The sequence below is a fragment of the Mercurialis annua genome, linkage group LG2 (genome assembly GCF_937616625.2).
Source record: "Mercurialis annua linkage group LG2, ddMerAnnu1.2, whole genome shotgun sequence".
NCBI lineage: Eukaryota > Viridiplantae > Streptophyta > Magnoliopsida > Malpighiales > Euphorbiaceae > Mercurialis > Mercurialis annua.
This window is the reverse complement of record NC_065571.1, coordinates 49,011,850-49,028,270: the sequence shown is the minus strand read 5'-3', so window position 1 is coordinate 49,028,270 and position 16,421 is coordinate 49,011,850. Positions and strand designations below refer to the sequence as shown.

The 16,421-nt window shown below is 33.3% G+C and overlaps 3 protein-coding genes across 5 annotated transcripts; 1 reads left to right on the top strand and 2 right to left on the bottom strand.

Annotated features, from left to right (window-relative positions):
• Positions 1–189: 189 nt before the first annotated feature.
• On the bottom strand, positions 190–4,702 carry LOC126669478 (protein KAKU4). Of its 2 annotated transcripts, none has more exons than XM_050362954.2 (13): positions 4,241–4,702; positions 4,016–4,077; positions 3,689–3,783; positions 3,415–3,518; positions 3,190–3,317; positions 2,726–2,896; positions 2,003–2,183; positions 1,769–1,848; positions 1,495–1,531; positions 1,330–1,411; positions 1,167–1,222; positions 816–873; positions 190–740 (listed from the first exon to the last, which is right to left on the bottom strand). In XM_050362954.2, the coding sequence occupies exons 1-13, from the start codon at positions 4,503–4,505 to the stop codon at positions 401–403; spliced, it is 1,659 nt and encodes a 552-aa protein (XP_050218911.1). In that variant the 5' UTR covers positions 4,506–4,702; the 3' UTR covers positions 190–400. The 2 variants fall into 2 exon arrangements, with proteins under 2 accessions (XP_050218911.1, XP_050218910.1); XM_050362953.2 differs by having other exon boundaries at positions 1,167–1,249; positions 4,241–4,700.
• A 4,884-nt stretch (positions 4,703–9,586) lies between these two features.
• Positions 9,587–11,701, top strand: LOC126667683 (cytoplasmic 60S subunit biogenesis factor REI1 homolog 1). The gene is made up of 5 exons (XM_050360728.2): positions 9,587–9,868; positions 10,060–10,644; positions 10,735–10,904; positions 11,059–11,277; positions 11,373–11,701. Exons 1-5 carry the CDS (start codon positions 9,764–9,766, stop codon positions 11,530–11,532), a joined length of 1,239 nt encoding a protein of 412 aa, XP_050216685.1. The 5' UTR covers positions 9,587–9,763; the 3' UTR covers positions 11,533–11,701.
• A 485-nt stretch (positions 11,702–12,186) lies between these two features.
• Positions 12,187–16,073, bottom strand: LOC126667684 (uncharacterized). Of its 2 annotated transcripts, none has more exons than XM_050360730.2 (4): positions 15,920–16,073; positions 13,860–14,930; positions 12,580–12,632; positions 12,187–12,395 (listed from the first exon to the last, which is right to left on the bottom strand). In XM_050360730.2, the coding sequence occupies exons 2-3, from the start codon at positions 14,756–14,758 to the stop codon at positions 12,596–12,598; spliced, it is 936 nt and encodes a 311-aa protein (XP_050216687.1). In that variant the 5' UTR covers positions 14,759–14,930; positions 15,920–16,073; the 3' UTR covers positions 12,187–12,395; positions 12,580–12,595. The 2 variants fall into 2 exon arrangements, with proteins under 2 accessions (XP_050216687.1, XP_050216686.1); XM_050360729.2 differs by having other exon boundaries at positions 12,595–12,632.
• Between the last annotated feature and the right edge of the window lie 348 nt (positions 16,074–16,421).

The following is a 16,421-nucleotide window of genomic DNA, read 5'->3' as shown; positions in this document are numbered from 1 at the left end:
AATTTTGGCCAAAATCCAAATTAATAACATGCGTCTAATATATGAAGAGTACAATTTTCAATATTTTTTTTACTTTACATTTTTGTATTATGATTCCTTTTCATAGATATTAAATAGTATCAAAAGGTTAAACTAATAATAGATTTTTAGTAGAACATGTAGTGTTAGAAAAAGCATTTGTAAATAAAATTCTGGAGAAAGGAATAGTACTACCTGGTATTTAATAGAATGAAGAGTACAGCCAATTAAACAAGAGAAAAAGCTGTTTGGTTAAACACTGAACTAACAGTTATCCATCCTGCTACAGTCAATCTGCTGCCCTGGTGGTAATTCTAATCATCTGTCTCTACACTAGTTCAGACTCAATTTTACAGCTTAATACAAAATGCCTGCTTCAACATTATTTACCCCGACCCCTGGGTTGCCGTACATATTTCCGCTTCCCAACTTGCCGCTTTTCAGTTTGTGGGACAACATTGCTCTTGCCATCCTTGCGTTTCAAAGCTCGTATAGGTGCTTCCAGTGATACCCCTTCATGGTGCATGCTAGAACTGTTTTGAGAGCCTGTTGCAACAATATCGCTCTCACTTATGGGCACTTCGATGAAAGTTTCACTGATAAGCTCACATGTCACTTCAACAGAAGCATTTCTGGTCATATCACCATGGCCTGAACCAACAGAAGGTTGCTGCTCATCAAATGGTTTGTGTGTTTCTTCTCTTTCCTGTGCTCCATACAAACTGAAATGACAGAGCAGTAAGTTAATAATCAGCAACTGACAAAATTATAATACGAGGACCTAGCCTCTTTTTCACCTGGATCCTGAAGGAAATCCATTAGCAGCTGCAGCACCATCCCTTCCAGCGACTTCCGCTGCCATAAAATAATTTATTTCAAGTAATCTTAACTCTAGGTGCATTGCGTAAAGAAACAATGAGCTCAACAACAGGCAGGCAGTACACACAGCGCCTCCCCAGAATTGCATAACAAAAGAAACTTGAAACGTATCTTATATCATTACGCAACATCATATTTAAATAGATAAATAAAATTCTTGATTTCATATATAGGCCATTCTACACTTAAGTCATTGATTTTTACACTGTAAACAAGGTATGTAATCATCAATTAAATGGTTGATGAGATTACAGATTTAGTACTCTTACCCTGTGTATCACCTCCTACAGTAGAGTTCAGATGTAAGCATTCCCCATCAGCATCCCTGAGGCCATCAGCAGTATTGTCACCACTATAAAGATAGAGAATAACATTAAAAGATGACATAAAATAGCAAAACAAAGACAGATCAGGTAAGACTGAGACGCTTACACTTGTGTATCAGCCTTCACATCTTTATAAGGTCGGACTCTCTGTCTATGCATTTCTTTCCCTTCCAGGCCATCATCCATGCCTGAAATGTTCCGAATCATGAAAGATAATTAACCTGAAGATAAAAGAATTTTAGAAAAAAAAAAGTTGAATCAGAAAATATACCTTCGGCAACGTCAATTATTTCAGCAACTCCCAGATCCTTCATGAAAATATTAATTCAATCAGTAAACATTCAATAATTACCTTAATCATAGAATTTTGATATTTGACCAGAGTGTCGAAAAGAGAATTCATTTCATAACTCGATTTTTATATTGCTCAAGAGTTTAACAATGGGAACGATGATTTTTTGTATTGATTGACACCAGCCAATTGCAATAAATATTTGAAAAATTGATCCAATTAGAATAATCTATTATCCCAATGCTAAAAGCACCTGATTTTGTTCTACAATGGAAGTAGCCAGATCTCGTGGCACAGATTCATTGTGCAATTCATCTTGAGCTATTTGTAAAACTGGAAAGGCAAACAAAAAACAGCTATAAGTACACATACAGCTTACAAGAAGTGTTCATTCAAGCAAATACAACGCATCTCAGAGCTATGAGTAGTCATTTCCAATGCCCTCAAGTATTTATTAAAATAGTAGAGTTCAATTTACTTTTCATACCAGAATCTGTTTTGTAAGCCACCAATGGGTTAGGGCTTCTTCTATTATCCGAAGATAACCCAGACCAATCAATTGTTGATGATGGCCGCCTCTTTAACATTTCTTCAGTTGCCCTAGATCTCACTTTTCGTATTTCGTCCTGGATACTCCAGGAACTAGTGGGAGGGGAATTCCTGATCAGCTGCATTTGGATTTAAACAGATAAAACACATTAAATTAGGTATCATATTTAAAAATGTACCTTAAATTAAAAGATCAAAATTGTATGAATTCCAAACGGTTTTCCTAAATAAAATAAAAAATCTGCTCTTCTATGAACTTTTTTCTACATCACAAAACAGTTCTTACTCCATTACATTCAAACAGTCTCAGATATTTCATCAAGAAATTTACAATGCCAAAGTAGCATCGAACTATGCTACCTGAAAAGTAAGTAATTCTGAAGAATCTGCATTCTGTTTTATCCTAAATTACTAAAAAAAGTACGACTAGTAATCAAGTCATCCATAAAAGACATGGACATAAGACTCCACTAAAACTTGTAAAACCTGCATAAATTATTATCAAAATAAATTTTCGATAACTTTCAGAAGCAAGATCAAATAACCAATCAAAAGCCAAAAAAATCCTTCAAGCAAGATAATATTTGGATCAGAAACCAAAGGCCTAGACACCATAGCAAAGTAGGTATAAGTTAAAAATATTAGAGAACCCAATATAAACCTTGGATGCGGACAAAGAATTGTCACTAAATAAACACGAAGTTTCTTCCTTGAAAACCACTGATGGTGATCGAGACTGAATGTTGCTCATGGATGGGGAAGCCCACGGGGGGCGTGCTTGCATGTACGATTTGGCCATATCTATTGGAGAACCCACGTCACTTTCTGTAACCTGCCATACAAAAATAATTTATGAAATTTAATCAACAAAAAGAAAGTTCCTGAATGGTACATTATGAAAAAATAGTTTGTGTATGATGCATTATCCACACAAAGCGGTCTCCACCAACTAGCTCATGGCAGTTGTACAATAACCTACATTTTAAGTGCTTGTGTGCCTTAGGTGGTCAGTTAGAAGCACAATCAATAAAAACAAACATAATTGATAAAACTATTAAAGCCAAAACAAAATGCTATGAAATAATTGCAGCCCATAATTTAGAGATCCAGGAAAGTGCTACTAACAGGCAACATAGCAGTGTTCAAAGTGCCGATTCCAAAGTCCAATTCTGATTTTGAAGTTGAACCTAATTTCTTCTCCTGCAGCCATTTTTTAGCCTCTGTAATGGCTGTAAGAGCAGGCAAACCAGCATCTGATAAAAGAAGAAAAGCTATCAGCCAAACTTGGTATTTGGCAAATCAGTTTTTGTAAGTTTTTTACAAAGTAACAAAGAGTTGAAGAAACAATACCACTGCCAACTGTCGTGTCAGGTATCTCAGTCAGTCTCCCATCTATGACAGGAGAATCTACAACTCTCGATTTAATAATAGAGGTTAGTCTATCGCATTCTTCCCTGGTCATAAATGAACTCTAATTCAGAAATCTAAAGCTAAAACATGGTTTGAAATAAGAAATGAAACAAAATGTAAAATTAACTTGAAAGAATTAAAATTCAATCTCAAACGCAATTGAAACCGCCATGAAAGCATGCTTGTAATATTACATTACATCACACTAAATTACCTCGAAAATGTTTCCTGCAAGAGAAGCTGTTCAATTGCAAGTTTTGTTTGACTCTTCCACTCGAAAGCTTTAGGAATAACATCATGCAGAGAACTCTGTATTACATAATAAACATCAGCAATTCCCATTTCATCAGAATTAAAATTGTCGATAACTTAGCAACAAAGAAAGCACACAGCTTTCACTTCTTTTTTACTACCAATACCTAACTGTACATGGTACCATACTACAAGCATGCTGAAAAATCTTGGTTCGCTAATATACTAAATCATCCAAATTTTAAAACCCTAACCGGAAAAAAAGAATCACAAACAGCAAGAGGCTTACCTTTTCCAACTTGTTTGCATCTTCAGAAGATATGTCCTCGCCATCGTCGTCATCATCCTCCTCTAAGAATATTCAACAAATAATTATACTAAATGTTCTAATTGAATCAGGCAAGTTCACTCAATTGAACACAAAAAGAAATAATTTTTTTTTTCGGAAAAATAAAAAACTTAAAGATACAATCGTTCAATGTATATGAAATAGATAAAATGTGAGAGATGGTACCTGAAGTAAAATCGCCATCAGAAGAAGACGAAGACGAGGAGGAAGATTCTTGACGGAAAACAGAAAGAACTTTACCGGCACCGGTAGCAATAATACGAGTCGGAGATAAAACAAATCTAGACAGCCAATTAGGGTTTTGAGAACCCGAATTTGTCATCAATTGTTGATGAGGAGACCGCTCGTACGGAGTTCTGACAACATTTGTTCTCCTCGGCCGGACTATCTTACCGCCGGATCGGAGATTGGAGACCCCGTCGGAGGACATTTTTGTCAGTTGTACACCCCAATTTTTTTATATTATTTTGCTTTCTTTTTGGGTGGTGGTTTTCCTGGAAGCGGGAGGGACATAAAAACAAGACAGTTCGTGGAATATTTTTTAGTTAAAGATTGTTGAACCGTTTAAATGTTTTAGCGGTTATTATGATTAGGATTTTGATGAGTTGATTAAACACCCAACTGACACACGTATGTCTTAGGCACATTGGTTCTAACTTCTAACCTCTGCATTTTTATTTTATTTTTTAGTAATCCCTAGCTTTTTTTTAAGCTATGATCCATTTATAAAAGATTAAAATTATAAAAAATTAAAATTATATGACAAGAAGCGATATATATGATTTTTCAGAATTTAAAATACTAAATAGTACGTAACAATCCGAGATATAAACAATAAATTTAATTAAAATAAAAAAAATCAAAGCGATTATGATCATGCCGCCTCTATAAATTGTTCCAATTGTTTACCCAACATATTGAAAAATGGGCAGTTAAGTGGGGAAGATGATCTATTAATACCTCTGAAATTCTCATCAAAAATGACAGTAAATTGATATTAAATTTAATATTTATGGATTAACTGCAGCAATTGGCATATCTACATCGGGTTTGCAATTCTGTTTGTTGTATGGATTTTGCTAGTCGGTAATTGACATATCTATAACGGTGGTCCAATCGCCAGCGACACCTTTAGAACAAATGCTTTGATTACAATAAATTAATGTCAGAAATTATAAGTAAATAGCAACACATAGGAAAATGAACTGTTAAATGGATAAAGATGGTCCACTAATTAAATAAATGCATGTATTTGTACATGGATCTTAAATTTCATATTTATTAATTTAATTACAACAATTCTACATAACATATAAATTCAGTAATTAAGAATAAAACTGGACTCTCCAAGCTTAGTAGTTAGTTGCGGAATTATATTACAAATTGGTACACAATTTTTTTGATATAAGAACAAATGACAAGTATGATACATTCCAATGTTGTTATGACTGGTTTAAAAGATTACCTCATAATGCTATTGAGTAATGAATCGGGCATTTGTTTTCGGGATAATATTTTATAAATCATATGTCTCATTGTGCTGCTTGAGTACTGAAATTCTTTATTGTGTCCACAAATTGTGGAATATCTGAAATAAGCCAAAATTTACTTATTGAAAGTAGAAACTGTATGAAAAAATTCAGTATGTAATATTATTTCATGTTTATATACGGTTCACATCAGGTTGCTTTTCAGATTTATAAACTGTCATTTACATTTCACTTAAAAATAATTATTCAATTCTTATAATAGACTGCATCTCAAAATTCTCTCTATATAAAATATCAGATAATATTATAATGAGCATCAAATAAATTTTTATAAAACAAATGAATTAAGCTAATCCAGTTGATATAGGTTCATATCAGGTTCACATCAGGTTTATTTTTAATTTTATAGACTATCAAATAACATTTCATTTAAAAAAAAATATTCAATATGTATATTACACTAAATCTCAAAATTTTATTTATATAAGATGTCAGCTAAGATTATAAAGAGCAGTAAAACAAATTTTATAAAAAAATGAATTAAGATAGTTCAGTTGATATAAATTCACATTAGGTTAACATCAGGTTGATTTTCGATTTTATAAATTGTCAAATACAATACACTTGAAAGAGATATTTCAATTTGTTTATTATACTAAATTTCAAAATTCTTTCTATATAAAATGTCAACAGTAAGACAATTTTTGTCAAAAATTAAATTGAACGTGTTCAGTTGATATAAGTACACATCTGGTTCACATCAAGTTGATTTTCAGTTTTATAGGCTGTCAATTACATTTCACTTAAAAACAATTATTCAATTCTTATAATAAAGTATTTCTCAATATTTTCTTTCTATAAAATATCAGATAAGATTAAAAAGAACAGCAAAAAAAATTATAAAATAATAAATTAAAATAATTCGATTGATATAGATTCATACCAGATTCACATCACGAAATTTTAAGTTTTATAAACTATTAAATACATTTCACTTAAAAGAGATATTTGCACCTACTATATATATATATTTCAAGTTTTAAAATCTGTTATATTAAATACTTAAAAATTTGATAATTTGAGTCAAGTAATTAAACAACATGAAATTTTTATGGTTGAATTTAAAAAATACATCTTTAGATCATGAATAGATGATGAGTTTGTGAAAAGATGGTGGGGAACTTTTGTGGATATCAATGTATAGGTTAATGATCAATAAAAAAATTTGAATAATAAAAGAGTAATGCTATAAAAATTAACCAAATTTACACGTTTATTCAATTTAATCATTTTTTTTATTAAGTGATAGATGGAATTAGCACAACCTCAAGATGAGGTTGGCAAAAAAACGGAGCTACAAGACATACGGCAAAAACTAAGACTGGAGAATGAAGTCTAAACTCCTAAAAAAATCGTTGCCGCTATACGAAAAAGAGGATAATGATACATGTAAAGAATCACACCCTTAGAAATACAAGGAAAAACTAAATCCGTGTAATTCGTATTTTTATCCGTGGATACTCTTCTATTCCTTACTTTCTAAAGCTATCACAAACCAACCAACAAAATTGTTCCCCACAACTTCCTGTATTTCAGTTTAACTAGAGAAATCCAATCAAAGTAAAAGGATTCAATATTTGAAGGAGATGTCCAACCCAAAATATGAATATGATTAAGGATGGAACACCAAAATGATCAAATCCAAAATATGAATATGATTAAGGATGGAACACCAAAATGATCAACTCTAATTACAGTGAAGTACAATATGTATCCCTGATTCTTTGTTGCTGTATAATCCACAAAACTGCCGGTCTTCTGTGATTAATCCATGCTAAAACAAGAACAAATTCGAAATAATACGATCCTTAAACAAAATCCAAGTAAAGAACTGAATTCTCGGATTGATTTTCTGTTTCCAAAGGCTCCTCAAAAACCTGCAACTATGATTTGAACTGTCAAATCTCAATATGTAAAAATTTGTTGAACTAAAAGCGATGTCAGTCTTGTGCCATGATGCGCTGTCCTGAAAATTATGGTTAATCTGAATCGAACCTAATAGCTGAAGAAAGTTATCATGACGAGCAGCTTCGCCAATCCTTAATCTTCGCTTCCACAAGAACCAATTGATAGCTCCTTCCTCATCCGCAAAGACATTCAAGTTTGCATCCTAATGCAGTGAGAGATTGAAAAGCTGCGCATGAGTAATGAACAAAGGCTGCACTTGATTTGGATTCCATAAATCCTTCCAAAATTTTATTCTCTCCCCGTTCCCAACCTTGAAGCTAACATTACTGCTGAATAAATTTCAGATATCTGGATTATTAACGCAAATCTTGCGAATACCCCGCCACATTGTCGATAAATAACGATTATTCATGCTTATTAAATCATGCCACGAATTGATTCTAGAGCTATCACTTTTATCCAAATTCATACACGGTCCTGACTTAACACTCATTGGTGCAATTTGCTGAGATGTAAGTCATTTTAATCAATGAATGGGTGATATGTCAACACTATGTATAAATTTGGAGAAAAATGAAAGTTGGTGTATGTTTATGAGAAATTTTAAAGAACGTGATTAAATTGAGAAAACGTGTAAAGTTGGTGAATTTTTATGACGTTAACCTTAAATAGAAAGTACAAGCAAATGGAATCATTTGAAGAGCAACATAACCAAATTACCTCCTATAAATGAGAAAACCCAAATCTAAACTTAAAATTGTACTGCTGAACCTATGATTATCTCCAATAAAAAAAATATGTACCCATTAACTTGTTAATAACAAATAACAAATGAATTTGAAAGAAATGAATATAAACAAGAAGAAATAAAGGAACAAAAAATTAAAAAGTCAAACAATAAAATCTAAAAACATACATATGAACAAGAAAGTTCAATATCATTTATTAAACTAAAAGCAATTTTAAATACTAAGTTTAACAAAAAAAAAAATCAAATCACATATCTAGCACCAAATTGAGAATTTTATCTCTTAAATCACAATATACAGTTGATTAAATTGACTTGGCGGAGAAAAAAAACCATAATTAGTGATCTTCACCATTTGAAAGAATTCTTCAAAACCTCATCACATATTAACTGACTCAAATCAGAAATGTTTATTACTATTCCTAAAGCTGCATACGATAAAACTCTATAAAAATAAAGCTGACCGAAACTATTCCTAAAGTTGCACCTTCATCATATCGGAGAACCGTGATTTTTCCAAATATATTTGCGATAAAGCTAGCATATTTAAATGAACAGACCGTCGCCGGACCTTCGCCAGTCACCGGTTAACCTCCACCAAACTTTTTCTCAATCAGCAGATGGAGACCCGAGATAATTTTAGTATTAAAAGTTAACATATCCAATTGAAGGACAAAACTTTCATATTTTATAATAGAATCATCTTATTTTGGATTATGAGAGATTTATGTAATTTGTTTTTGATTTTTGAGTAATTATTGCTAAAAATAAATTTTCGAGGTATAAATGATAGCAAACACCCTTTTTAGGGGATTTATGTAGACTACCCATTATAAAATATTTGTATGAGTAGATTATAAGACTTTAAAGTGTTTATTCGGACTTTAAATTCAAAGACTTCTTACAGCTTAATTGAAGTATATTGTTAAATAAAGAAATCTATGAAAATTTAAGGGTATAAATGGTTCACACAATTTTTTCGATTTAGTTTTCACCGTTACATTTCATTTTTCAATTTATTTAAACACCAAATTTGATTTTGTGTCAGATAATATACAATTTCAAAATTCGGCAAGGTGAAAAAAACTTCCACTTCATCAAATTACACTGGAGTATAACTTTTTAATTATAATTAAGTCAACATATAATAATTTATATTTAAATATTTACAAGTTAATTTTATATTTATTTTTCTAATTGATTCAATTAATTAATATCAAAATCTTACTTTTTTAAAATATTTAATTTATCATTATAATTAAATCAAAATAAATTTCAATTTGTTTTAGTTAGAATAATAGTTTGCCCTAGGCTAAATGAAAGTATGAAACGAAAATTAGTGGTTAATTTTGCTGCGTGTCGGCGGGCAATTCATATAAACGAGCCGTCGTCTCGTTTACATTTCTCCTCTCTTTATAACTAATCGGTGCAACAAAGAAGAAAACCCTGCAAAATTCAATCTTAGAGGTGAAGAAAAAAGAAATGACGGGACTAACATGTAACGCCTGTAATCAAGAATTCACCGACGATGTAAATCAAAAGCTCCATTACAAATCCGATTGGCATCGCTACAATCTCAAACGCAAGGTCCTTTAATTTTAATTTCTTGCATATATTCGATTAGGGTTTCAATTTTCGTTTCCTCTTTTTAAAATTTTTTTTATGCTATTAGGTTTATTTTACTCTGCTGATAAATATTTGAAGATTATCTTTAATTTTTTTGTAATTGGATATGTTTTAACAAAATATTTATTGTACTGGAAAAACAATGAATTCAGGTAGCTGGTGTTCCAGGGGTGACCGAGGCGCTGTTTCTTGCGAAACAGACTGCGCTTCTTCAAGAGAAGGAGAACTCGAAAACGAGCCCTATGATATACACCTGTGTTCTTTGCGGCAAGGGGTATCGAAGCTCCAAAGCTCATGCCCAGCATCTGAAGTCGCGGGCCCACATTATACGAGCTTCTCAAGGGACAAATGAAGATGACGATCGAGTAGTCATTAAACCGCTTCCTCAACGGGAAGCAAATAAGCGTCCTCTGCAAAGCTCGGTGGAGGATGAAGGAAGTGAGGATGACGATGATGAATGGGAAGAGGTTGACTCGGATGATGAGTTGGTTGGCAATGCTGCAAAGTCGTTGACTGGTTTGACTGTAAACGAAGCTGAGGATATGGACGAGGATGAGAATGAGGATGAGGATGGAGATGATGTGTTGTTGGATCCGTCTTGCTGCTTTATGTGTGATCAAGAGCACAACAGCATAGAAAGTTGTATGGTTCACATGCACAAGCATCACGGGTTCTTTATTCCCGATGTTGAGTATTTGAAGGATCCGAAGGGCTTTCTTACTTATCTAGGCCTTAAGGTATTAGATTATATTCTTTCTTCTTTCCAACAACTTATTTATTGTGCTTTTTATATGCTTGTCTCACATTTGCTTAAATTATTTCTATAGGTGAAGAGGGATCTCTTGTGTCTGTACTGCAATGACAGATGTCATTCTTTTAACAGCTTAGAAGCAGTTAGGAAGCATATGGCAGCGAAAGGTCATTGTAAAGTACATTATGGTGATGGTGATGAGGAAGAAGAAGCTGAATTAGAAGAATTTTATGATTATAGCAGCAGGTATTCTTCTTAATGTTTGGAGCAGTAATAATTAGAAATTGAGCTTATCTTGTCTATTATTGACTTGGCATCATGTAAATCAATGGGCTATCTTCAGTTTATTTTACAAAGAACTATTTGAAGATTGACATATGACTTCTTTCTATGGTTTCAGTTATGTGAATGAGGATGGAAAACAACTGGTTGCCTCAGGCGATATGGACAACACTGTAGAACTTGGTGGTGGTGGTTCAGAACTCATCATAACTACAAGTTCTAATGATAAAATTTCTTCCAAAACTCTTGGTTCCCGTGAGTTTCTGCGTTATTACCGTCAGAAACCACGTCCATCACCCGTCGGTGGTGTGGCTATTTCTGCTGCTCTAGCCTCTAGGTCAGCCTTCTCTTTTTTTCATTCAAGTGTTTTTCCGGAATAGTTCGAATTCAACTTTATATGTTTCACGAACATGTTTGGAGACTTTTTTACAGGTATAGGAGCATGGGGTTGGCAACTGTGCAGTCAAGACAGCAGATGGTGAGGATGAAAGTGATGAAGGAAATGAATAACCGTTCAGTAGAATCAATGCGCTCCAAAATTGGCATGAAGAGTAATGTTATTAGGAACCTTCCTAATAATGTTCCATATTAGTCATGGAGCTAATCTTATTGTTTTGTAGACCACATATTACTAGCATTTTGTTTGAATATGAACGATTCTTTACATGTAACTTGCTAAACTCATTACGCATCCTAGGGCTTGTTTTTCTGTTGATGCTTTTGGATGCATATTATACCATTGGATTTGATTTGAAGACGAAGATTATGCATTCAGTTCATGGGCAGAGTGTAGGCTTATAGTTGATACTTTGTCTTAGTTTGTCGCTCTGTACTTATCTGATGCGTAATACATTAGAACAGAGGTTGGCAGAATTGGGCAGCTGAATTTGCAAAGGAAAATTTAAAATTTAAAATTTATCTTAAAATGACAGTTTGGTGTTTTATTATGTTTTGATTAAGTATGGCAGTCTGTAAAAAAAAATGTAAAAATTAAAAATTAGTACATGTGCTGAAGTGAAAATAAATTGCAGATACCGGATGCATGTTTTGAATCTCATAATTCAAAAATAATAAAATTTTTATGAGAGTTTTTAACAAATTATTTACATTTAAAGTACAACTGCCAAGGCAAATGCACTCTTCAGTTTAATTGACATTATTTTCACTTTTTTGTTTGGTGGGAGCCAAATTAAAAGAGGAAAGTATTGTTTGTAGGTCCACCACCTACTCATCTTTCGTAGTCCTATAATGCAAATTTGTCGTAAATTCCAAATTTAAAAAGAATCCAACAACAAATTCAGAGAATACTAGACCAATCTAATCCAAAAATTCAGGTACCAGCAGATCTAATTACATATGTTACAAGATCTGATCCACAACTAACTGTTAAATGTTTGGCATAATTCCCAGCATCCTATGCTTATCTTTCAGTCCTTCCTTCACTATCATAAACAACTGCCACCAACATATCAAGTGAGTCGATCAGGTACAGCACCAAAAAATATTATAAACTTACACATTTGGCATTCAAAAAATGAAAAGCTAGAATACTATGGATACACCAGATAAAAACATTAGGAATTGAATCAATTTCCCCTTCCATAGTAAAACAAACCCTTTAAGCCTAACCTAACCTAACCTTTGCAGTACATACCTTAATGGTCATAAAAGCGAGATCGACGCCTTCGGGAACTGTGATATACAAGAAACGAAAGACATTAATAGCACGAAGAAAGCATGACACCAGCACATTTGCTGATGTAATAATCAAAAACCACAGATGCATTAAGTAGAAAGAAAACATCTAGCAAAATAAGAATGGCTAACAGCATATATATATATATATACACATGAAACTTATTTGAACGTTAAGATATTGTTTCACGTGAGGAGAGAGTGTATACTCAAGTAAATTAACTATAATACAGCAACAAACGTAAATAAAAAAACCCAGCAATGCCAGGGTTAAAGAATGCACCTTATTTTAGCAATGTTCATTACAATCCAGAGACCATCAGATATATACGTGGATACACATGAATATGCATGCACGTTAGACAATGCATTCTTTCAACCAACTAGGCAATAAAGACATCTAGCAACATGATAACTTCAAAGGAAAAGAGCTGTTCATGTTGCAATTCACCGACCAACATTACTTTGTTAATAAAGAGAGAAAATAAAAAATATCAGTGGGCGTAACACATGTCGATAACCACAAGCCATCAATAATAACATAAGGTAAAGGTAATAGGCAGCATAACCGATATCTCTTTTTTCTCCTAAAGTTGTCAGAATTGTTCAAAATAAGATATTGTCTACTATTGAAAGGTCTATCCATTTATTCAGAATAATTTTTTAAGTATATCTAGTGTAACAACAATCCCACCAAAAAATGTATAGCACTTGACTCGTCAAAAGGAAGATGATACATTCTTAGAGTCATTCTAATCCAGCCATTTAAGCCAATATAGATATCAAAGAAAGAAAGAATGAAAGAAAGAGCACTGCCTTCAGAAACATGAACACATTGAGAAAGATGGCTAAATGGTTTAACACATAGCACTGGAAATGTTATGAAGCAAATATCCTCATATCATACAAGAATTAATTGTTGAATTATTCAATATGCAAAGTAACTAGCGGAAAAACTCTCCATATGTGGACATCAGGGAGGGTTCATGATTTGAACCTCCCTACCATGTGGTGGCCTTAGTCCCATTGGTGGATTGGACAGCCACACAACGAGCCATGGGATCCTGGGGTTCTGAAGTACACCCTGCTTACTAGTACTGTCCCTCTCACCGTTAATTACCGATGTATGCCAATGTCAAGAAAAAAGAACTGCTGTATAATATTTATATCACAAAGAGAATCCAAAACAGAGTAGGAAAGAGACTTAAGAAAGAACGTACTGACCTGCGATGACCAGAAATACCCCTGGATGAGCCACTTGTACTCGCAAACTCGTCATCGGTCTCATCTAGTCTATAGTCTGCAAATTCTACAGATGTCACAGAACCTTCATCAGAGTTCGAGTTATCATAACTCAAACGGCGACTTCCCCTCCTTGTGTCAGTTACTCTTGACCTTCTTCTATTTCTTGAATTTCTGAAATTATCAAACACCTGATACAAGATGCAAGATGTCCACCAGTTGCTTTCATCCCCAGGAAAGTCTTCAAAGTCATCCCCAGTGTCATCATCTCCATATTCAATAACATAGTCACCCAACACCACCCCACGTGGGACTTCTGAATGTATGGTGCTCAAAACATCTATTATCTCAGAAGACTGCTGGAAGTTTTCCCAATCAAGTTGTCGAGCAGGATCAATTCTTGAAGGACGGGCATGAGGGTGCTCTAATTGAGCATGTTTACATAGTTCTGAGTACGTTCCTGTAAAAGTGCACCGTGCTTCCTCACAGCCCCGTTTTTTTGCATCTAAATATACACGAGCCTTATCAACAACAACCCAGCCAGAAACTTCACCTCTACACAGGGGACAAGCTAGTCTGTTATTGCCGTCCACCGCTGAATGCTGAGTGTTAATTATTGAAGATGCTTCAGTTGTAGAAGGGGATGACATGCCAGATGCACTCTTGAAACGGTCCAAACAGTTGGAGTGCAAATGGTCCGTATCACACACAAAAGGCCAGCACCCGTTCTCAAAAGACGAGCATCGAAGAAGTACACTGTTGTGAGGGAAGTCTAAGCATATAGGACAAACCACTTCCTCCAAATTGGTATTTAACTGAATCTCTTCCATGTTCAAACTACTAACTTTAGAAACTTTATTATAATAAGGTTCAAGTGCCATTATCAACCTTTAAAATTAAGATCTAAAAGCACACGGCACATATTTTTCTTTTATTGGTCCAAAAGTGAAGATAGCAGACTGATTGAATAAAATTGAGTGCATTAAGCATAAACTAATCAAGCTTATTCCAAATGAAGAAGTCCCATGCACCAGAGTGAACAAATAGTTATAGCTGCAAATGGACCAAAGAACAGTAGAATCCATTTAAAAAGCGATGGAGCAGAAGTGAAAGGCAGAAAAGTAATAAAGCATATACATTACATAATCCACCCTTTTTAGAACTAAAACTTCCTTCAAAGAAACACTTACATAACTTGCTATCTCTTTCCTAACAAAATTGAATAATAATGTCCCTAAAGACAATATTATGTGAAGCACAACAAGAACTAGAGACCTAGAATCTACTTATACAGTAACTCATAACATTTGAGTTGCCATGTTATTTTCTAAACCAGAAGCCAAAGTTAAAGAAAAACCCAAGAGATAATCTAGGTAGTACAGAAACGGACACGGGGAAATCGGATACTTGGAGACAGACACGGCGAAATAACATTGAAGTTTCGTGTAACATCAGGTGTCCAACACGTTTCCAAAACGGAAAACATTGATCGAGTGAAGTGTACATGCTAACTAGCAGATAATATTGGTGAACATAATATATGGTCACACACTTACACTAATGTTAAACAGATCTCTTATCATAATTAGAAATAACATCAGAATCGACCTTATAACAAAAATCAGACTAAAAATGTACAAAATCATGGCTTTTTGGACAATAATCGGTAATTTAGTGCACCACAATCTTCAGAAATTATAAGAAAGTAAATTAATCCTAGAAATAATCATTACCAATTAAAGAAGCAATAAGACAATCAAAATTAACAGTTTAATTGCTCGATTAAGTAAGAAAATTGATCAGTAGATAAACAAAAGGGTCAACGGTTAAGTAAAAAATGATCGGTCATAAAAGTAATTCTAATTAAAATTACACCACAATCTTGAGTACCCAATAGCAAACATAATTAGAAAAACAAGTGAACCAGATTGCTAAAAAGCAACTCAACCAGAACCTTTAAATTGAATGAGCAAAGTTTTCTTTTTTGGGTGTGATTAAACAGAATAAAATGAAATTAAAATTAAAAAGTAAGACAATCTGACCTTAGAAAAGATCACATGAGATTGGAAATTGAAAACCCAGAAAAACGGATGAGAATGGAGAGCGGTGTGTAGAGTAAAATGAGTTTAAGAGTGGTGTTTAGTGTAGCTATTCATAACTATTTGGGTCTTGTTTTTTTCTAATTGTGAATCAAAGTTGTGTTTTTTTATACTCTAATACAAACACATGGTTATTAAAAAATTTAGTTCTTTTATAAAAATATATTAGATTAGTTTATGATCAAAAATTAAAAATACAATTTATTATCTCCTTCCTATTTTAATAAGTCTTATAGCCGTTTTCATAATGTCTCATTTAGACTTTTAATGATTTTTTTTATTTTTATTTTCGGTTCAAATACATAAGATTTTCTGAACGAGTTTCAATTATGAGACGACATCTTTATACCTTTCATATTTAGATTAATCTTCATTTGAGCCGGATAGGTCACTTGCGGGAAGTAAAGTTTTCGACGGCTGCATATTTGCACCGTTCAAATTCGCG